Source organism: Crinia signifera, chromosome 12 (assembly GCF_055691185.1).
Source record: "Crinia signifera chromosome 12, ASM5569118v1, whole genome shotgun sequence".
Lineage (NCBI taxonomy): Eukaryota > Metazoa > Chordata > Amphibia > Anura > Myobatrachidae > Crinia > Crinia signifera.
Genome location: NC_139228.1, coordinates 37,990,100 through 38,012,985, shown reverse-complemented (window position 1 = coordinate 38,012,985; position 22,886 = coordinate 37,990,100). Strand labels below are relative to the sequence as shown.

General features: G+C 46.6%; 1 protein-coding gene across 1 annotated transcript in view; it reads left to right on the top strand.

Annotated features, from left to right (window-relative positions):
- Positions 1 to 22,886, top strand: part of LOC146049528 (cytosolic phospholipase A2 delta-like) — a 71,125-nt gene that overhangs the window by 5,451 nt on the left and 42,788 nt on the right. The window contains exons 2-4 of the mRNA XM_083166064.1: positions 2,918 to 3,104; positions 13,431 to 13,435; positions 18,930 to 18,999. Coding sequence (XP_083022190.1) covers positions 2,918 to 3,104; positions 13,431 to 13,435; positions 18,930 to 18,999 — 262 coding nt within the window. The remainder of the gene's footprint in view (positions 1 to 2,917; positions 3,105 to 13,430; positions 13,436 to 18,929; positions 19,000 to 22,886) is intronic.

Sequence of the window (22,886 nt, the reverse complement as noted above, 5' to 3'; positions counted from 1 at the left end):
CCCCTGTCGACCTTTTGTCAATTTTGACATTTTATCCATGTAGACCTTGTGCCTGGCAATCTTTTGGATTTTACCTACTGACTGTTGACACTAGACTGATGGGCACTTGTGTAGTTTCACGGCGGCAGCCCAGCGGCTCCCTTACTCAGAGGCGGAACTACCATTGGCGCAGCAGGTGCATAGCACCGGGGCCCCTGAGTACTAAGGGGCCCACTGCTGCCCAGACCAGCAGCTTGTACCCCTGCCACCCACTGGAGTGGAGCCCAAATGATACTTTTGCACCTGGGCCCACCACTCACAAGTTCCGCCACTGGCCTTACTTGTGTAGTTTCACGGCGGCAGCCTAAGCTACGTTATCAGAGTAGGCCGCTGCTGTGAAATTACACAAGTAACTACCGTACTATTGCCAGGAACTGCACGTCTGTCCCCGGTGTACCCGGTGTCCCTGGCAAGCCTTCTCAGCGCCTCTCTCACACCGGTGGCGCCAGCATGATCCCTTCTCTTTGGCGGAGAGGGGATCATGCTGGTGCTGGCGGAGAGGCGCTCCATCTGTTTGACACACAGGAGCGTCTCAGACGCTCCAGCAATGACATGTTCCTGCGTCTGAGTGGCTATTACGACTATTATGGCAGGGTACAGCAACCCTGCCTACAGGGTTAGGTGTTCTGTAGCACCTTAGGAAACCCCCACTATCCACCGCAGCCCGAAGTGTGGTGAGCACAGCGTGACCCATGAGGGGACGTGTTACATACCCTTTTCATACCCCCACTATCCACGTTGGCGTGGAGTAGATTTTATATAGTGTGGCGAGCGCAGCGATCCACCGAGCCCCGCAATGGGACTCGGTTTACATGTAAGGTAAGCCGCGTCCCCTTGCGGGGCTCTCTGCACTTGACACGCCAAAGAGAGGGGATCATGCTGGCGCCGGCGGTGTGAGAGAGTCGCTAAGTAGGCTTACCGGGGACAGAGATGCAGTTCCCAGCAACAGTGTGGTAGTTGCTTGTGTAGTTTCACAGCGGCAGCCTACACTGATAACGTAGCCAGGGACGCTTAAGCAGCCGCGGGAACACTATGCTAATTCTGACTGACTACGCTAACTACGCTGGCCGCGGGAACACTACGCTGATTCTGACAGGAACACTACACAAGTACCGACTGATGTCCACACAGCTGGGTGAGGTTAGTTAGGCGATAAGAGGGGGCGTTAGGCACTAAGCACAGGGTTGTAGAAATTACAGTTATAATTGTGGAGGGATACTGGAACTCTGCAGGATCTGATGTCTGACCCGGAAGTCACATCACTGCTGGGACCCAAAAGATGCCTATACAGCCCAGGATTTCCCTGTAGTTGACACGCTAAGTAGCTGTATTTCGCTGCTTAGCAGGACTTTTAACACTGCCCGCCAAGAGCATCTGGGCTGACAGACTTGCGACATCCAGGTCCGAGAACTGTCCTGTGACATCAGCCGCCCGCCAATCTGATCACTTGCCTATGAAAGCATTTCCCCAAATGCAGGGCTGCCGCTCGGAAGTTTGGGGACCGGGACTGATATTTAGTCCGCCCCCCCCAATTTCTCACCCGGTGGCATCAGCAGTGGCATCACCCTTCTGCATCCCCTCTGTCCCACTCGGCATCTCCTTGGCCGTGAGTGCACATTGCACAGTGCAGCCTGCAGAGCGCCGAGCCTGGGACACAGAGGGGAGAACCCGGATGATGCTGATCGTCGCTCCCCCTCTGTGTCCTGGGTTCGGCGCCCTGTGTGGCGTGCCTGGCTGGCTGGTGAGGCCCGGGACAGCTGTACTCACGGCACCCCCCTGTCGGCGGCCCTGCCCGAATGGATGCTAACAAACTGATACCTGTGAGACCACTTAAACAGCAATGGGAATTGAGGCGTGATCCCCGGGCGCAGCCACAATAGAGCTGTCACTTAGAGTACTTTGTTTCTTCATAGATTAATGTATCAGTGACGCATTACGTAATCCCCAGACAGGGTGCCAAATTGCCACATAACTGGGTGTTCCTGTTAGACACAAGGAAGCGAAATTAGATTTTAGGAGGGATATTTTACAAGAATCAACAGACCAACCTAGGGGTGAGGTTTTTGTGATTACTGCTTTTCTATCAATTGTGTTAGCAAAAGGAAAAAAATGTCAGAGATGCGTGTTTATCGTACAATAGAATATATCGAACAGCATGAGGGCAGCGCAAAAAGGAGCGGAGAACTGGCTCCGGAAATATGGCTACATGGGGCGGAATGTAATAGGGAGCGAGTAATGCTGCTCTCTGTGATTTTGGTGCGAGTTTGTCCCACAACTTATTTAAGCGTTTTCATGGATCTAAGTTCGCACAAGAAACATCACACCAGATTTATCATGGGGATGCCTGCAAGAATGCGGGAATCCTAATTTTTCATAATGCCGGTGGCACATCCCCTGTACAAGTCCCAGCTCGGCCATTTTGACCTTTCATATGTGTAAAGTAGACAGGGAATGAGTGGGGTGTTATTTTCAACTGAGAGAAAAGACAACGGGCAATTAATGTTTTATCTCTCCTAAACTCTTGGGAGTTCTGGTAAAGAGGGATGAAGCCTTTATGGGCTAGGACAGAGCTTCTATGTACTGCCCTCCATGTTTTCTTCCATCTGCTTCTGTAATAAACTGCTCCCCATCTGTTATCACTTTATCTATTGGGGCCCTGCCATGTTTTGTCAGTCCTGGGCTGCACCATTTCTGATGGAAGCCCTGGAGGAGAAACAGGAGGAAGAGATGATCCTCACCCAGTATGACAGTATGGAGGTGGCTAGTACTGTGTAGCAGGAGCTTCCCTGGGAAGAAATGTGTGTTTTTTCATACAGTGAACACAGCGCACTGGTCTATGTGATGGTGTGTGTTTTTTCTACGGCTCCTTGGTGCTCAGCCTTCACAAGGCAACCACGACAACAACAACAAGAAGCAAATGTGGCTACTCATCACAGATGCTGTGAATCTGGTCAACTCCTGCTGCTGTGAAGTCAGCAACATCAAGAAGAGGTTCAACGATAGCAAGCGCGTCTTAGACCCTGCCTCTAAGATGAGGAAATTCCCACAATTCGCTGAATCTTTGGGTAGGGGTGGGTCTAGATTACGCAATCACATATTTTAGCTCCACCTCCTTCACACAGCCGCCGAACCAGTACTGGTTTTATCCTCATCCTGCATTCTTCACTAGGATACGATTGGGATGCGGGAAAGTCACCTACTCTTCCGGAGCTGTGGGGGGCCTTCCCCCAAAAATCCACAGCCTATGGGCCATATTTTATAAAACATGTATGAATGTAGGGTATGTTTTTTAGGAAATTTTAAAAGGCAAGCAGACTGTTATGGGCGGTAGAAGGACAGGGCGACGCGTCCGTTCAGCCGCCTGTCCTTCCGGGGCTGACGTCCGGTTGCTAGGCAACCAGGGACGCCGGAGGACGCGGCGGCAGGACGCAACGCCCGCCCTTCAACCCAGCATCTCCCAGCAACCTGGGATGCTGTCAGCCGCCGGAGAGACTTCCTGCTCACTGCGGCGCCGTTGCTTAGCAACGGATGACGCCGCCGGGCAGACTAATAGGGCAGCCTCTATTCGGCCTAATCACAAACGGACCACAGGTGTCCGGAGGGGGCAATTAATGTAGGTGGGGCTGGACTCCCCATTCTCATTGGTCCCTCAGGGTCATTTAAGGGAGCCAGCCCAGCAGTACCCCGCCCGTGATAGCTTCTGCCTGACTATCCACCTGCCGGTGTCCTTCTCTGTGTTCCTTGTGGATCTTCCCCGTGGAACGCTGTTCCCTCGATACCCCTGGTTTCGTGAGTTACCCCAGCAGGGGGTTACCCTTAGTTCCTGTATTCATTCCTTGCATTGCTATTTATTCGCAGCCGGTCAGGCTAGTCTTGTTTATTTTTCGGGCCTAGCAGGCTTTTCCTTCCTGCCCCCGTTCCCATGGGACATTCCTTCCCCTGGTTCTTCTTTACTGTGTTTTTGCTGTTTGGTTATTGTGTTTGCAACAGGTATCGCAAAGTCGTAGCGACTAGGTCGCTGGCGCATAGTAGCGTTAGCCAGGGCCTGGCTAGTTGCCATTTGGTTAAACTTTAGTTAGGCTCCTTTGTTAGTTTTTCCTGTTTACTGTACCCTGGGGGGGGTCCCCGGCTCCTTGTTTATATGTAACACCTGGCTGTACCGGAGTTAGGGCGGGCTTAACTCGCCCTTCCAAACGTGACGGCTACAGGCGAAGACTAGAACACCTGCAGGAGTCGGCCACCCAGCCTGGGGGGTATAACAGAGTCAGAATAGGGTTTTGCCGTGGCTGTCCTGAACAGCAGTCCCGGCTGCGGGGTAACACCCGATACCTAACACAGACTTAAAGGGGGAAATTTTTTAATCGATAGTTTGGAGGAAATTTACTAAGATGGGATTTCTATTTCACATGGGATGTTGCTATGGGCAACCAATCAGAATCAACTTCTTACTGTATTTATTTAGCACCTTCTAGAAGATTATAGCTAGCATCTGATTGGCTGTCCATAGCAACATCCCATCTGAAATAGAACTCCCATTTTAGTAAATTTCCTCCAAGCTATCGATTAAAAAATGAATAAGCAATGGTCCATTCAAGTGTCTTATTGCTTACCCTTTTTACCTTTTATATAAATGAAAATAACTTTTTTTAAATTGGTCAAAAACAAATTGTGAATTGTTTGTCCAAGCAATCTAATCTGCAACATGGAAAATCTTCCACCAAAATTGGCCCAATGATGATCAGTAGAGACAGGATTATATGCATTTGCATATTTGCATATGCATTTGCATATTTTGCCCATTCTCACTGGTTATTGCATATTTTACCTAAAATCTAGTGATGGTGCATGTTTTAGGCCCTGCCCACTTTCCACCCATGAGTCACAGCACTGCTTTGCCCTGCTGCTGCTGGCCAGGTAGTGGTAGAGTGTGCAGGCTGGTGCAATATGTGTGCAGTGTGGGGAACCTTGGATGTACGATATGTCTGCCACTGTTCTAGGCTGCCAATCCATGTTGATAAAAGTCAGTCGAGGCGGATGCCATTACGAAGCTCCTGAACCTTTGCCTGCCCCTGGCCTGGGACTTTACACCAAGAGACAGACTTCTGCAGCAGAGGAGGTGGGCAGAATGGTTGTGACATCACGCGGCGCGGAGGAAATGCCGTGTCACAGTGAGTATGCGGCGCAGGGAGGAAGCCTTCCACTGCGCCGCTTTCTCATGCTATGCTGACATTTGATCCATCGGCTCTGGAGATGAGGGTCCGTGTAGTTGATGCAAGAAGAGCCTAGGACGCTGCGGTCTGCTGTAGCAGCCAGGGAGAAAAAAAGTTCTGTGTACAGCACTAGACATCTGCAGATGCTGTGGGCCTATTTTTGAGGTTTACTTGCAACTAATTTTATGTTGATTTTGTAAATAAATAAGTTAAAAATTACTTTTTTTATTATTTAATGTTGCATATTTTAACACTTTTCATGCATATTTTGAGTATTTTTCATGCATATTTCAAGCTTTTTATGGTGCATATAATCCTGTCTCTAATGATCAGATTTAAAAATGTAAAAGAAAGAGATTAGGATTAGTTTATAAGTGGTATTGGAAACCCATTAAATGAAGGAGCAAGACTGATATTTAGAGCAAAAGCCCTGCAGCCTATAGGTAAAAACCGCCGCTGGTCGAGAGTGCAGAGAATCTGTGCCTTACAAAAACTACACTTAGGGCCTTATTCTGGTTGGTGCGGCCGGGCCGTATGCGTACGTCCCGGGGTTTTTTATGATCTGCGCATGCGTACATTCGCTAATGCGCAGGCGCGAACACTTCACAACGCTTACGGACGGGTCTCTACGTGCGAAAAAACCTATACGCGAGTGTACGGGCATTGGGGGCGGCATAGGGGCGTGATGAGGGGAGCGGCCGAAATAATGAGGGAAAATGGGCGTAAATATGGGCGTACACGGGGGTGTGCACCAAAAATGAGCGGTGCTACTACCGCACGATCGACTAAAGCACCGTTCATTTCGGACACAAAACAGGCGGCCGCCAACCGCCATCTCAAACCACCCCTACAGATACCGCATGCCAGCGTGCGCCTGGGTTTGCTAATTTACGCTGATTACTACCAAACACATACACCTGAATGTAATAACCAATGCTGCAGTCTATTAAGTCCAAACCATGATTTCACTACCTGCAAGCCACACACAGCACTCAAACACATTGGAAGCTTATCTTTCTATACTTCTCTACATTTAAAGGTTTATTTAATTTAAGGTAAGAATCTTTGTAAGACCTGCTTATATATGCTAAGGTAGGTATTTGTTAAACAGTTAGACACATTCACTACGTGCTTTCATAGACTTTACACAGTAGCACACTCAATCTACACAAGTCGACATGTGTCAACGTGTTCACTCTAATACAAACATATGTTTTGTATTTATGATACAATAACATAAACCACATCTAACACCTACAAAGGATGTTTCAGCAATGTTTTAAGCCCATGCCCACTATTTTGCACATTAATTAATTCAATCAATTAATTAATTTTCATAATTATAGTTGAAAGGCAAGATTTGCAGGTCCATATATGTGAAGGGTATGCCAGCGTACACGGACGTACGCTCACTCTCACGAGCGGTGACATAAGCTGAGTTTTCTATTGAAAACAATAGGGACCCGTCCGTGCAAGCTGGCGTACGCTCAGATAGCAGCAAGAAGTCGGTAGGAAGACGGACGAGAGACGTCCGTAAACGGTGGCGTACGCTCAATTGTACGCCAGTTGTCGGAGTGTAAGGGCTGGCCCGTCCGTGTACGTTGGCGTACGCTCAATTGTACGCCACTCCCCTTTGCCGTTGTTTCTGGCCGTACGTATGCGGCTGAGTTGTGGGTGGACTTGACCCCAACGGCCGCGTACGGATAGCGTACGTTAATAGCGAACGTACGCACGTTTGGCCGCTACGATCAGAATAACCTCCTTAATGGGGTCAATTTACTAAGATGAGAGTTCTATTGAAGATGGGAGGTGCCCATACCAACCAATCAAATTACATCTATTATCTTCTATCTAGGTGCTAAATAAATAAGAGGTAAAATATTATTGGTTGCTAGGGAAACATCCCATCTTCAATAGAACTCTCATCTAAGTAAGTTTAGCCCAATGGATGTAGCCCTTACTCTTCATATATCGCAGTTTGGGATACGGTCGATTGGTCAACAGTATCTTGGTCCGCAGTCATTAGGTTGACACTAGGGTGACCAACTCATCCCTTTAATCTGGGACACATATGAATAACACAGGTTCTGTGGCAGTTTAAAACCAGGTGAAATGGAGTCTTGAGGTGTGGCCGTTTAAAACCAGGTGAAAGCCAGCCACAGAACCTGTGTAATTAATATGTGTCCCGGATTAAAGGGATGAGTTGGTCACCCTAGTTGACACCCATGTTGACCTTTCAGTATGTCGACCTAGTGGTGTCGACCTAATGACTGTCGACCCACATGCTGTAGACCTAATGATCCATACCCCGCAGTTTTGCCCATTCCAGTGACCAGGGCCGGTGCAAGGCGCCGGAGCGCCCCAGGCGAGTCGGGGTGGGGCCGCCCCGGTGCCGGGAGGGCGGTGGTGGTGGGGTACCTGTGTAAAAAACTTGCGGCGCCGCACCGCCGCGCGCATAGCTCTAGTTATTTTCTATTTACTGCAGGGACCCCGCCGGCCGCAGCCAGCTTTGTACACAATGACAGCGCCGCAGGAACCCCCGCAGCACGGACACCCCTGCCCGCTCCAGCACTGCAGGGACACCGACGCCGCAAGTTTTTTACACAGTTCGCTAACCCTCCATGCTGGGGGTGAGGGGCGAACTGCCGCCCTTCAGGTGCCGGCGCCCTAGGCAAATGCCTAGAGCTGCCTAGTGGTGGCGCCGGCCCTGCCAGTGACAAAAATGGAGAGCCAAAGCGCTGGAAATAGCTTTTTTACTTTTTTTGATGTTTGATAAAAGCAGGGAGCTTAACATTCATGCAGGCCGCTTTTGGGGGTCACTTGCTGTTCAGTGACACCAAATGCTGGTGTACAGTTATAGCAGTGGTCTTAGTGATTATCCTAAGCATTCCACCCCTTACACACACACACACGCGTAAAGAAAGAGGATGGTATGGGTCATTTGGTCAACAGTAAAAAGGTCTAGCACTATTCATCGACGGTCAAAAGGTTGACACATGAAAAAGGTCGACTTTCATTAGGTCGACGTGGTTAAAAGCTCTACATGAGTTTTTTATTTTTTGGGGGGTGTCTTTGTCGATATAGATCGTCATGGACACCGTATATGTATTGCTGCCCACGTCATGTTTTGGGCATGATGCCTTGCTGCGCTTGGCACACTATTATATTCTCCCTCTACGCCCGCTGGGATGGTAAAGTCGTTTAAAAAAAATGTAAAACGCTTCTCAACCTTTTTCCAATGTCAACCTTTTGCTTGTGTCAACCTTTTGAATAGATCAACCTAATGCATGTCGACCTTTTTCAAGTGTCGACCTAAACACTTTGCCCTAATGACCGCATACCCTTTAGGGCAACGGCAACCCCTAGCATTGTTTTGTTGACCGAGGTCCTAATTCAGTATGAGTTACGGCTTTGCGAGTAATCCCAAAATGACTCTACCCGGCACTATCATGCAGGGGGCCTCCCAGCACAGGGCAAGGTCTAATAACGTTGAATAAGGGCCAGAATCCCCCAAAATTTGTATTTGAGATATATAACATTTGTATATCTATTAGACAGAGATTCTTCCACCCAGTTTCACACTTTTCGTTTGTCACAATCCTTTTCCAAAAGTACCTTGCACCCTCTCCCCTACTGTGGTGCCCCACCTTTAATTTCCTTCTGGATCTGCCCTGCTGTATACTCGCTATGCTGCTGATAATGCGCCATCCCCCATTGGCCCTGCATGCAGCATGGCCCCGCCCCACTTATGTGTGGCAGTGTGTATGCACTTGCCAATGCCCGCTCCCCCATCGCGTCCCATCGCCTGCGGAAAAAGGCAAAATATAAGAACGTTACAGTTTATTTATTTACAGTTTCTTATATAGCGCAGCATATTCCATTGCACTATACAATTGGAAACAACAGTGATACAACAAACTGGGTAGAAACAAACCGACATAGGGGTAGGAGGGCCCTGCTCGCAAGCTCACAATCTATATACAGTCATTTCATTTTCTAAATCGGTAATCTCTTTACAGATGTCAAACTGACACATTGTAATAGATCACTAATTATGTGATTCGTTATTAATGCTATAACATGCAGATAATTACACAATAATTAATATTATTGGAATATTCATGTACTGATTATAAGGATAGTACAACATACAACTGCTATTATCACAATATTGATATAAAACAGAAGGAAGCCAACTTATATTTTCTTCAGTTAAAGACAAGTGAGAGGTATGAGAGGTGTCAGACTCCAACGCCTTTTAGGTATGTATGGTAACCTTTCCTACCTGCAGCCTAAACATTCCCCCTTGGTTCTTAACCTTAACCAACCCCCACAACCTATCCCTAACCATACCCCTAGTACCTTACATTTCCTTTGTAGTGCCTAAATCTATCCTCCTCACACAGCCTAGCCCTATCACTCTCTCTAGTGCCTAAACCTAACCTCCCTTCCTCCACAGCTTGAACCTAACCCTACCCGGGATACTTACGATTGAGATGCCGACTATCGTAACGCCAAAAATGTCATTATGGGATATAAGCGGTATCAGCACCATTACATGCTCTGATACTGCTTCTTCCCCATGTATGAAAGATTAGAAGATTGCACTAGTCTGCAGCCCTGTCCATATTGGCACTGCCCTCTACAACATGACTCGCAATGTATGAATGGTCAGCAGCACTGACTGTTATGACACCTGCAGCTATATATAGCTGCAGGCGTCAGATAGCTAGCGACACAGTGCATCGGCACTATGTTAATGTGCTGTGGGGGGGGGGGGGGGTCTGACAGCGATTGCTAGAGGAGGGAGCTTCCAAATGCCACCGACCAGAAGTGTGGCATAATGCTTATTCTGCCCAACACCCGACCGGAAGTACAATGCCACGGACCGGAAGTGATGTCTGGTCCATTGCTAATCCTACAGAGAATTGCTTCAGACTTATTATTGGGTATTACTGGGGTTGCCACCGCAGGCATCTTCGATCCCTGGAGATTCCCCCCACATACACCTTCATTTGCGCGCGCTCCCAGAAAAGTGGGGGTGGCTTTATAAAACGGGCGTGGCCTCTTCAGAAAAGTGGGCATGGCCTCTAATACAGACATGTATTGAAGTCCCTATTGTTACATTTGATAACACATTTCCCCTACTGACAATTCCTACACAGAGATACCTCATACATCCTCCCCTCACCCCGACACCAGTGACAACAACTTCCCCTACCCCCTCACTTCTCTAACATGCATATTTGCCCCACACACTGACCATCCACACACACAAATCCCCCCTTCAACACTGGCCTCACCCTTTCCTCAGCTGACAGCACAGACGGCAGAGGTCCCTTGGGACTGATACACAGTAGCAGCCGGTTTATCTCTCCTCTGAGGCTCAGTTTGGGAGGAAAAACTGCTGCAGCATCCTAAGCTGTTGGCTGCACACTGCTCCTCTGTCCTCTCCTCTCCTGCGGCCCAGTTTAAATATTTCTGGAGGTAGAGGGAGCTGTGGGGCGGGCAGCAACTCGCAAGTGCTGGAGCTGTGCATGCCCTGTGGCCTTTCTGGCACCCGGAGCTCGCACTCCGCTGGAACCACCCTCCCTATGCCCCTGACAGTGTGCACAGTCAGTTGGGAGGCTGTGGATGCTTTCAAAGTCATCCGGGTTCCGGGAGAATCCCAGAATCCGGGAGATTGCAAAAATGTCCTGGAGGTGGCAACCCTAGGTATTACCCATGTCAATCATTCTCAAGGAACCAAAAGATTGGTGTTTGAGGTTATTTAAAACTTACCACTAGGACTAATGTTTATTCTCTTTGATATAGACATCAGTAGAGCTTGAAAGCTCATTTGGAGTGAGGATTTTTGGAGTGTGGTTTGGACCTTGGACCTTTTACCTACCATTTCCAGATGTCGATAGCGAATCCCGAGTATCACCGTTGTACTATGTGATTTTTGAGGACTTATCTTTTTCAAGTTCTCCACCATCTATGGTAATAGGCCCTTTTTCACTCATCTCCCAGTCCTATTATTGTTGTTGTGTATTTTGTTATTGTATCTGTTTATATTAAATGGTATTACACTATATGCCATTATATAATTTTTTGGGGGGGCAACTGTCACTGACTGTCTACCATCATTGAGTACGGCTGACATCTGATACCTGATTTGGTGCAGGGGACCCCTTTGATTTGAAATTGATACATAATGCAGAGAAGAATAGCATCCATTATACAAGGAGGGACGTACGGTATTTATCATACACACCATCTGTTTCTGAGATTTGGAGAAGAGGATTGTATCCCAATATTCAGGGACGTAGTATTCCACATCTATAATAGCGCTAGTGGTGGGAACGGGATGCAGTTACAATCCCGGCAGTCAGAATCCCGGCGTTCAAAATCCGGTTGCCGTAATCCCGACCGACGAAATCCCGACCAACGAAATCCCAACACTTTCTCCCTCTGTGGGTGTTCACGGACCACGACACCCATAGAGGGAGAACAAATTAGTGTGCCGAGCGTAGCGAGGCACCGGGCCCGCTGCATGGCGATCCACATCCCCCCTTGTTGGGATTTCGGCGTCGGGACCCCCTCCCTTTCTTTCTTATTACTTGGCATCACCTGTACACTCAGCCCCCAGAATGCCTAATGTGATAATTATTGTGCAAAATATGAGCAAAAAAACAAGAAAATGGCGGAAGAAGATTTTAAGGAGTAAAATGGAGTCTTGGAAACCTCCAGGAGTTGAATATTGGTGTTTTCCCTAGTGTCCACATTGTATTACATAGTTTATAGCACAGAACCCAAACTCCACCCTGCTATGGCCTGTACAGATTTCCTTTCCTATTTTTCATGGGTGGAAGAGCTGTACATGCCGTAAAGTGCAACCTTTCATAGAGCGCAACCTATCTTATTACAATTTTATTTTACTCCGCAACTCTATAGTTTGTTTCTGCCCTGGTGCGTTACTGTACTTCATATGAATTATGTTTACTCTACCGGACGCCTCAGACATGATAGTAATGGTGTCCTCCACTCTCCCCACACCTGCCACTTGGACATCCCCTCAGGGACTTGGCCCAGTACAACCTGTACGCCCACACATGTCCTCCACCCTTCTGAGCACAATTCAGGCTCAGTTATCCCTTCCTCGTGTTAAGTCATAGGTTTGGAATTGTCTGTGTGTCACCTGCACATTGAAGATGGGACTAGGAAAACAATTATATTGATGGGAGGGACATTTAATAATGTGATTGTGTAATATGACATATACAGTAAATGAACCAGCAGACTGAGACACGATACGGAGAACTGCTGTGCTCACTCTGACACCTGCTACTGTACCTATGGGACGCAAACCACAATAGGATGAATATAACTTCTTCTTCAACCTTCTATAAGGTAAGCATCCGACTGGCATCACTTCCATCAAATCCACATTTCTGGTTTGCTGCTGTCACTACAATAACATCAGCTATTTATGTATTAGAGGTATCAGAAACAAATGACATACCAGCTACATCTGTATGTTATTATAGAGTGTAGCAGCCCAGGGTACTGCTGGTAACAGTATATACACCATCAGATGCCTATGTGCAGACCCCTGGAGGGAACACCTTCTGTGAGGTTCACATTAGCTGAGGGGACCATAGAAACGCTGGGCGTACCCCTGTGAACGCAGGCGTGTCGATGCCTGCTTGGATTTGGTGGCTGACGTCACATGACGAGGTTCTGATTGATGCTTAAACTATCATTAAGTGGCATTTTAATAGAAAAAAGTGAGAGAAATCCCCTGAAAATGGCTTTTTTTAGGGTAAATGTAAGCATCTGCTGGTTGTATTTAAATCTGATGTACAAAAATGAGCCCCTAAATCTTGATGACAATGGGCTTCATTCAGGGATGTACGAAACCCAATGTCTGTCAGCGGATCAGAGAAGACACAACGGCTGTTGCTGAATAAGGCCCCATGTTAAAGGGCCAGATACACTAAGCTTCAAAAAGTGATAAAATGGAGAGTGATAAACAGCCAGCCAATCGGCTCCTGCCTGACATGTCACAGGCTGGGTTTGAAAAATGTCAGAGAGGAGCTGATTGGTTGGTTGTTTATCACTCTCCATTTTATCACTGTTTGAAGCTTAGTGCATCTGGTCCTGTGTCTTGCTCATGATTATTCTCTCTCTTTACCTCAGGGATTGTGGGTTCCAGCTATAGAAGTGAATTCACTGAAAATTATGTTTACTTTCGAAATTTCTCCACTTAGATATTCTGGTGAGCTGTGTACTGATTGCTGTGCACTGACTGCTATGTACTGACTGCTGTGCTCTGATTGCTGTGTACTGATTGCTGTGCACTGATTGCCAATTATGTATCATAATCTGACATTTACTTTATAAATGTGATGACTGTTACCCTTGACTACTGTCTGTACCTTTGTTATCCCCTGTGATGCAGGATTCTCCTACAGCCCCATAAAATTGGGAAGGTTGGAATCAGGGCCGGTGCTAGGGTGTTTGGCGCCCTCCTGCAAACTTTACATTTGCGCCCCCTCATACTTTACAAAGAGACAGCGCACACCAAAAAAAGATGTGTGGTTTCACAAGGAAGGGCATGTGTACACAATAGTACTCCCAGTTCAAATCATGACACACAGTAGCACAATCTTATTCTCATTACACTGCACCAGAGGAATTGTGACACCACCACCCCTACAGAGGAAACAGGGAGAGTGCGCCCCGAAGGCGCGCGCAAAAAAATGTAGGGGCATGGCTACATAACAGTACCAATAACACCGTTATTACACATTATGCCACATGCCATAATGGCCATTCCTCATTATGCTTCACAGTAATGTCAATTACAAATTATGCCACACATCGTGATGCACCTTACACATTATGCTATGCGTAATGCCCCAAGTACTTCTGCTTATACACATAATGCCAAGAGTCCTGCTGTGTAATCAAGTCCAGTCTAGCCCTGAGACCAGCAGAGCCTACATAGGCATGGAATTGATTTTCAAATATGGTGCCAGCTCATGAGCCAATTGGAGCTCTTGGTCCGACAGCCAATCAATAACTGCAGCTGCCGGACCACAAGCTCTGATAGTAGTAGCATTGCTTATACATAATGCCCAATGTATCCTACAGTAGTAGTATTGCTTATACATAATGCCCAATGTATTCTACAGTAGTAGCAATGCTTATACATAAAGCTCACTGTTGCCCTCATTAGAAGCGCTGATTATATGTAATGTCACACCAGCTGCCGACAGCAGTAGCACTGTGTAAAGCCGCACTGGTTTCCAACAATAGTAGCACCGTGTAACACCCACACCGGTTACCGACCGTAGTAGCACCGTGTAATGGGCCCCATACATCAGCAATCACAATTTATGGATTTCCAGATACAGGGATTTTTTGGCCAGATAAATGGATTTTACAATCTATCTGACTTTGCCCACATATTACAGATTCATTTCAGTGATCGGCAGATTTTTCCATCTAAAGATTGCATCTTCATATCTGGAAATTGCCCAATCGATTGCTGTTCATAATGTAAATAGATGAAGAAGACAAATTGGGAATGCCCACACATATAAAAAAGATCTGCAGATAATACCAGATTATTAAGCATGTTTAAAAACCTGATTAAGCAATCGATTGGCGATTTTGATTGGGATTGCCAAAAGGGGGAGCCCACACATCTAAAATTAATTGTGGCAATCATCTCCATATCTGAAAATTGTCACAATTAATTGCTGATGTATGGGGCCCTTAACGCCCGCACCAGTTGCCGACAGTAGTAGCACCGTGTAAAGCCCACACCAGTTGCTGACAGAAGTAGTACCGTGTAATGCCCACACCAGCTGCCGACAGAAGTAGCACCGTGTAACGCCCACACCAGTTGCTGACAGTAGTAGCACCGTGTAACGCCCACACCAATTGCTGACAGTAGTAGCACCTGGTAACGCCCACACCAATTGCTGACAGTAGTAGCACCTGGTAACAGTTGCCGACGAGAAGTATCTGGGTGGGAGCTGATGCTGCTACTTGTCAGTGTTCTGGAAGGTAGCAGGGGTACCACTTTCTGTAGAGCACAAGGAAGTTTTTTTTTTTAAATATATATATATATATATATATATATATATATATATATATATATATATTGTCCAGTCAGATAGCACAGCAGTTCTGGATGTATTATAATATATGTGTCCCTGCACTCTTAAAAAAAACAACAAATATATATATGGTTGGGGGGGGGGGGGGGGGGGAAGCCGCACACCAAAATTATATGGTCTGTGGTTATTACCTTATTCCTGACACTCAGCAGCACCTCCAGTCTCCATTATTAGGAGTGACTTCCTGGCACCAGCTTTCTCCTGGCTGACCACTCTCTGACGCTGACAGCAGCGACGGCTCAAAGTGGTACAGGCCAGGGCTCCGCTGTGCTGCCTGCGTGGCGCGCTGAGCCTGCTGCCGGCGCCGAGGCTGTCATATATTTTGACAGGTGTACTGTCACCCGGCAGCAGCAACGCTGTTAGAGGAAGCGACTGTGGCACCCGGCAGCAGCAGCGCTGTTAGAGGAAGCTGGCGGGCAGGACTCGGAGCGCCTCTCAGGGCCGGCGCCTACCTGCATTGCAGGCTGCGCTGAGCGGGTAGCGTGGGCCCTGGTTGGAATGTTCACTAATACAATAAACAAAGAAAACCTATAGTACATGCATATATTGTTTCATTTTTCTTTTATATTTTTACTTAGTTATTTACAGAAGTTGATAAAAAAAACCTCCATACACACTTATTTACAGGACATAGGGGCATGTTTACTAAGGTGGGAGTGCTATTTCAGATGGGACGTAGCAACCAATCAGAATTGACTTCCTATTTATTTAGCACCTTCTAGACGATAATAGTATCTGATTGGTTGCCCCAACACCCCATCTGAAATAGAACTCCCATCTTAGTAAACAAACCCCGTAGTGTTATTTGTGGCATCATGCTTGAGTTAGAGTGACCTAATAAATTGTTCTTGGCTCATTCTTGAAGTATATAAACGAGGAGTGTGAGGATCTACTATACTGTCATTATTTCGCTCATATATGTGCAGCACTTTGAAGTATGCATCTGTCATTTAATGTTTTACAAGACCATAAGCAATGTATGTATGAATCACTGCTCCTTTACCACTGTACATTGTGTTGGTTTAACGATCTAGTGATTATGAATTACTAATTGTTCCTCTCAGATTGAGCCATCATGCGGCATTAGGAGATACAAACATACCTCAGTCTCCATAATGAACCGATTGTGGCAGGACAGTTGGGTATCACCCACAAGAGGGCATATAGATATGGACTTTAGACAGATCAGTGTGGTGTTTGTGTAGATAGGGGGTGTGGCTTACTTTGTCCCAATCTGGCACGTGCCTAAATCTTGGTAGGTACAGTCTGTATATAGGAAAGCAATTTGTAGTATTTGACATAGCCTAGAGCAGGGGTTCCCAAACTCGGTACTTATGTATTATCTGGGCTCCCATGTTAAATGCACCCCATTTTTTCATACCCCTACTATCCAACTACGCATGGAGTTGATTTTATATAGTGTGGCGAGCGCAGCGAGCCACCGTGCCCGAAGCGTGGCGAGCGCAGTGGGTCCCGCAAAGGGACGCGGTCTCATAAGAAAAAGGGAGCCCAGATATTACATAAGTACCTCAAACTCTTTTGGATCACGGAACCCTGGAGTATCAAAAATTTTTCATGGCAAACCTAGGCCAAAGTTTCTCATTATGATGGTCAGAAAAAAATAATACGTTAAGTATATTGTGTTTATATCTCATCCTGAGTTATGTAATGAACAGGATTCACTTATATTTGTCCACAATATGACTATTACATTGGCCGTAAATAAATTGAGTTGGTCATCAACCACCAATCCAGGACACCCCTGCAAGCCCCCCCAAGGCACCCCAGGATGCCATGGCACACAGTTAGAGAACCATTGGCCTAGAGGGTTGTCAAGGTCTGGCGGGGGTGCCTGTCTGGGTGTTTCCCGTCCGGTGGGGGCGCCTGTGACACCAGAAAGACCAGGAGGTAGAAATAACAGTCTCCCTGTATTATCTGGGGATTGAGTAAAACCCGGAACGATCCGAACCATATGGAGAGGCTGTATTCTCTACTTCCATTTCAGGAATGGCACAGTTTGATGAATAGTCTGGTCCAGCTTAATAGGTCCAGTTCCATTTTTTAAAAAATTAGGGTGGGGTGTATTAACATACATTGCCTCCCTTACCATGCCCCCGCCGCTAGCATCGAGGTGCGGTGATGGAGGCCCCCTGTGATGTGGGGGTGGGGGGGGGTCTCCGTCACCTCCTGGGCTCTGAGGCAGTCTCCGGCGTCTCCTCCTCCCCCCTGCAGCCAAAAGACATCCCTGTCTGTGACATTAGCTAGGGGGAGGAGGAGTTTCCAGGAGGATGGGGAGGGGGGGTAGGAGTTTGCGGCGGATGGTGGGAAGCGGACGGTGATAGAAGCCCATAGGCTTCTATAGGGTATCACCAAAGGTGGCGATACCCTGCCCTGCGATGCCGCGGCGGCCGGGTAATAGTACATTTGAAAATGCGGGAAAACGGGGGTTTTACCGCATTTTCCTCTTAGTACATCCCACCCTTAGTCCCATACATCTTAACAAATTGATGTTCAAATTAATATTTTGGGAAGCAATACTTTTTCCATTTCTTTTGTGTATATGTATTGTACACAGATGTCGGTTACTCTTGTTTGGAACATAAGTAATCTGGTTTCCTCTCTTTATTCACATGTCTACAGAATTTCCTAACAATACTACATTGAGAAATTCTATATTAAGAATACAAATGATTGCTTTGTTTTTGCTTCTCTGTATGTGTCACAAATTACATGCAAACATTATAGCAGGGAATACTAGTGTATGGGTGTTCCTAAAAATAGACAGGTGTTTCCCAATATTTACCTTTCTCTTACCTACATGAGTATCTCCCTGGCAATTATTGCAGCATCTACTACATACCTCCCAACTTCTGTGCTGATGAAATAGGGACACTCGACGCGAGCGTCTGAAAAGGGGGCGGGACGTATGCAAATAAGGGTGCTGCTTATGCTAATTAGCCGCAACCTCATTTTCATACGAGAATAGACGCTGTGCGCATGCGCACAGCGTCTATTCTATTAGATTGGGGGGTCTCCCAACTGCCACCCCCCACAGCGGGACAATGCCTGACGCGGGTGGGACAGCGGGACAGGACCCGAAAATCGGGACTGTCCCGCTGTAATCGTGACAGTTGGGAGGTATGCTACTATGAGAAGCAGGATTGGACTGGCCCACAGGAGTACAGGGGAAACCCCCTTCTTCTAGGGATCAGGTTCTAAACTAGAATGATGCATTATATTTATGTTACATTATACTGTACAGGACTATGGTGTATTTTCTTTATAAATAAATATATATATAAAAAAATATTTGACAGTCGGGATCCCGACGTCGGATAAATGACTGTTGAGATCCCAACTGTCGGGACCGCGTCCGGCACCCCCTCCTACATGTCCTGGAAGTTGGAACAAGATGTAAAAGAAAAAAATTAGTCCATACATATATCTAGTAGCAGTAACCTATGGGCTTGTACTAAAATAAATCTTATTTTTGCACTTTGAATTACAGGAAGAAGCATCAAGTTGTGAACTAACAGTCAGGATTATAAAAGCTCGGAATATCCATGGGACAGACATTGGTAAATATTAGTGTGTCTGGTGTAGGATTCTAATCTGTGCTGAAAATCTAAAGGTTTGTACACACTGGGGCAGATGTATTAAGCCTTAACAAGAGATAAATGCAAGGGTGATCAGGAGAGATAAACGTCCAGCCAATCAGCTCCTTACTGACTTTTTTCAAACACAGCCTGTAACATGGCAGTTAGCAGGTGATTGGCTGGACGTTTATCTCTCCTTATCACCCTTGCATTTATCTCTTGTTAAGGCTTAATACATCTGCCCCACTGGCCCTTTTTCTGGTTGACTCGCTTGGGCATGAATTCTCACCCTTGCGAGTCACCCAGAATCCGCCCTGTGAATGGTGGTACACCTGCCCCCCCTTTGCACGCCAGGTTTGTTCGGCCGGCATGCGAATGGATGTTTTACATAAACATCCATTCGCATGCCAGTGGGAATCTCCCCCATCTTTCGTTGGTCTCTGACCATCGAATGATGGTAAAGGCGCACGCATATGTAAGGGTGGGCCGGACCACTCGTAGAATTCCACTCGTAGAATTCCACTCGTAGAATTCCAGGGAATTGTCCGCCCCCACACACCCACACACACACACGAACATGTGTTAGCATGTGTATGCCCAGCGTTTTCTTGGTAACACCCATGAAATGCTGGGCGTTCACACATGCTAATGGCCCAGGCCGGCACGCCACGCCCCTCTCCACCCCCCGCTCGAAAGGCAGGGAGCGTGCACTCGAGCAACAGATTTTGCGCCGAGTTCGCACGCTCCCAGCGTATACACATGCGCAGAAATGCTGCTGAGCATGCGCACACGCAAAACATCGTTCCAAGTGCGAATTTGCGCCCGAGCGAGTCAACCAGAATAAGGGCCACTGTGCGATGTGGCGGCCATCGATATCGATTTGATATTGGTGGCCGCCGGGACCCGGCAGGGATGGAGTGACAGGGTGGGGGGTGGGCGGACGGTGGGATCGAGTGTGTGAACAGCACCGTATGCACAGCATTGCTGTAAATATTGATCCTAACTGATCCTGTATATTAAGAAGCACTTGGCAAATGAAAGTCTTTTTCTATTGGGATTGTGGTCTTCGTAAAAGATTCATTAACCAAAAACTGGGTCAAAATGGTAGATTTTCATTTGACATCTTATTTATTATATGTAGGCATATTATTTAATGTCAATTCCTTGAGTCTGATTGGGAAGAAGTGCACTACATAAATAAGATTATTATGATGATCAAATTTATCAGTTGATTCTTATTGGTCATTTATTGGTAACTGCTATATCACTAAAACTTCATACCATAACTAAGCCTCCTCCATCTGCTTGTCCAATCATATGATTGATCAGCCGCTAATGTTAATTTATGAAGATCTAATATTGGCTTATGTGAATTTATTATGCAGAAGACTGAGGCGTATTTAGGGGTCAAGCTGACCCTATTCACATTATTGCCCCCCTCCACCAATCACTTCACGGACTCCTTCTTTCAGGGCCAGTCCAGAGGTTTCAAGACCACCAAAGTAGCTTTATCCTAACCCTACTACCACCTCCCAGACCACAATGTTATGTAAAAATAATATGTAAAAACAAATATCGTAATGACAAAAAACAACAACAATCAACTGATCTCACCAGACTGGTTTGCTGCCCACCAGCAAGTGCCGCCCCTAAGTTCTTGCACGTAAAGAAATCATATAGAACAGTTATGACTATCATAAATTATTTGGTATGTTAACGTAGCAATAATAATTGACATTGCATAAAAATTTGTGTTTATCGACAATCTTATATTTACGGGGGTTCGCTATTGGAAACCTTCGCAGGATGGGGGTCGCTATTGTGGACATTTTTTGTATGAATGGGAGCTGTAGATCCCAGAATGCCCTGTCAGTTTTACAATTAGACCTTTCTAAAACTATGGGATGACATTTTGGTACTGTATGTGTAGTTCCACAGCAGATGGAAGGCTGCATGTTGAATACGCCTGGTCTATGGAATCTATATAACACTACAGATCCGATGGGTAACAAATGTAAATTGCATACAGTATATGAACTTTGGGTCTATCACCTAGCGCAGAACAGTTCACAATAGTGAATATGTCACGGTTGAAGGTTCTGATGGGGTCGTGTGGTGTTCAGGGACTGGAGACGAGGCAGCAGTAGTAGGGTTAAAACGAGCAGGTTTAATAAATTATTTCATACAGGGACTCAAATACTTATTTGAGAAAAAGGCAGGCAAAATAATAATAAATAGCAAAGGTAATGAATGTCTAGATAGCAATGATGAGGAATATCCAGATAACAATGATGAGGAAAGTCCAGATAACAATGATGAGGAATGCCCAGATCACAATGATGAGGAATGTCCTGATAAAGAAGTGGAAAGATGGCAACAATAATGGATCTGTAGACTGAAAGAATTAGGAGGAATGGCTGAGACCTGAGGATGCTGGAGACGGATTCTTGGAAGATCCAGGAGCGGGGCCGGAGTTAGGAATCCAGGAGGTAGCACCCAAGAGTACCAGGGAGAAGCTGGTGACCAGCGTGACTGGAATGAGCGATGGGGTCAAATAGCCAATAGCAAGCTGACGGACACAGCGGGAATAGCAAGGGCACAATGAGTCAGGAGCCTTCCAGGAAGTGCACGGCACAGAAGACTTTTTGCACTGACATTGTGCTACCTAGGCAGATCCCCTATATGCATAGAGGGTGGCTGCCATTGGCTGTCACAGTGAAACAGGTGAGAATACTTGACCTGGCCCAATCCCCTGTTTGCCCTTAAGCAAGATGGCGGCGCTGGTCTCCCGGCGTCTATAGCCTAGAGCGGGACCACGCTGCAGACTCCCATGCTGACTTCCACACTGCCGGACCTCTGTCTGCCGCCTCACCTGACATAGAGGCCGACACACGCCAGTCGGCGGCGGGCACGGACGGGTGAGTACAGTACCCACCGTGTACCGCTGCGACGGCGTGTGACAGAATAGCACCAACAAATATGTGTATCAAAATGAGACCAGTGTGAATAAACCAAGCATGATGGGATATTACACAGGCTTTGTCTCAGCAAATTGTTATTTATTTACACTTATATATATTTTGAGCAGTATTTTCAGTTGCGCTTCACAATTGGAAGCAACAGTGATACAAAAACTGGGTAGTAAGAGACCGATATAGAGGTAGGAGGGCCCTGCTCGCAAGCTTACAATCTATAGGGATAATAGAATTGATACATAAAGAGAAGAATCTATAGCGTGGCAGTCCCACCAAATTGCAAGACAGTCCTGATGGGGTGCAATAAGCTTGCCTGAAGAGTGAGTTTTCAGAGAACACTTAAAAGTTTGGAGGCTAGAGGAGAGTTTTAGTGTGCGTGGAAGGGCATTCCATATGGTGGGTGCTGCCCAATGAAAGTCCTGTAATAGTGAATGGGATCTAGTAATGAGTGTGGATGAGAAACACAGATCTTGTGTAGAGCAGAGAGGTCGGGTGGGGATATATATATAAGCGAAGAGATATATGTTGGTGTATTCAGGTTAATGACTTTGTATGCGTGTAGAAGTATTCTATATTGAATACGGTAGAATATGGGCAACCAATGGAGGAACTGGCAGAGCGGATCAGCAGACGTTGAAGTCTAGCCAGGAAGATCAGCCTAGCAGCAGCATTCAAAATGGATTGTAGTGGGGTGAGAGTCGAGTAAGAAGACTATTGCAATAATCAATGCGGGATATAATGAGTGCATGTATTAGAGATTTTATGTGAGATAAGCAGTGGCGTAACTTGAAATTTTGCGCCCCCCTCCAACATTAAACATTTTGTTACCTAAATGCACATTGCCAGGGGTTTGTTGATCATTGCCAGGGGTTACTTGGAATTACATGCTGCTTG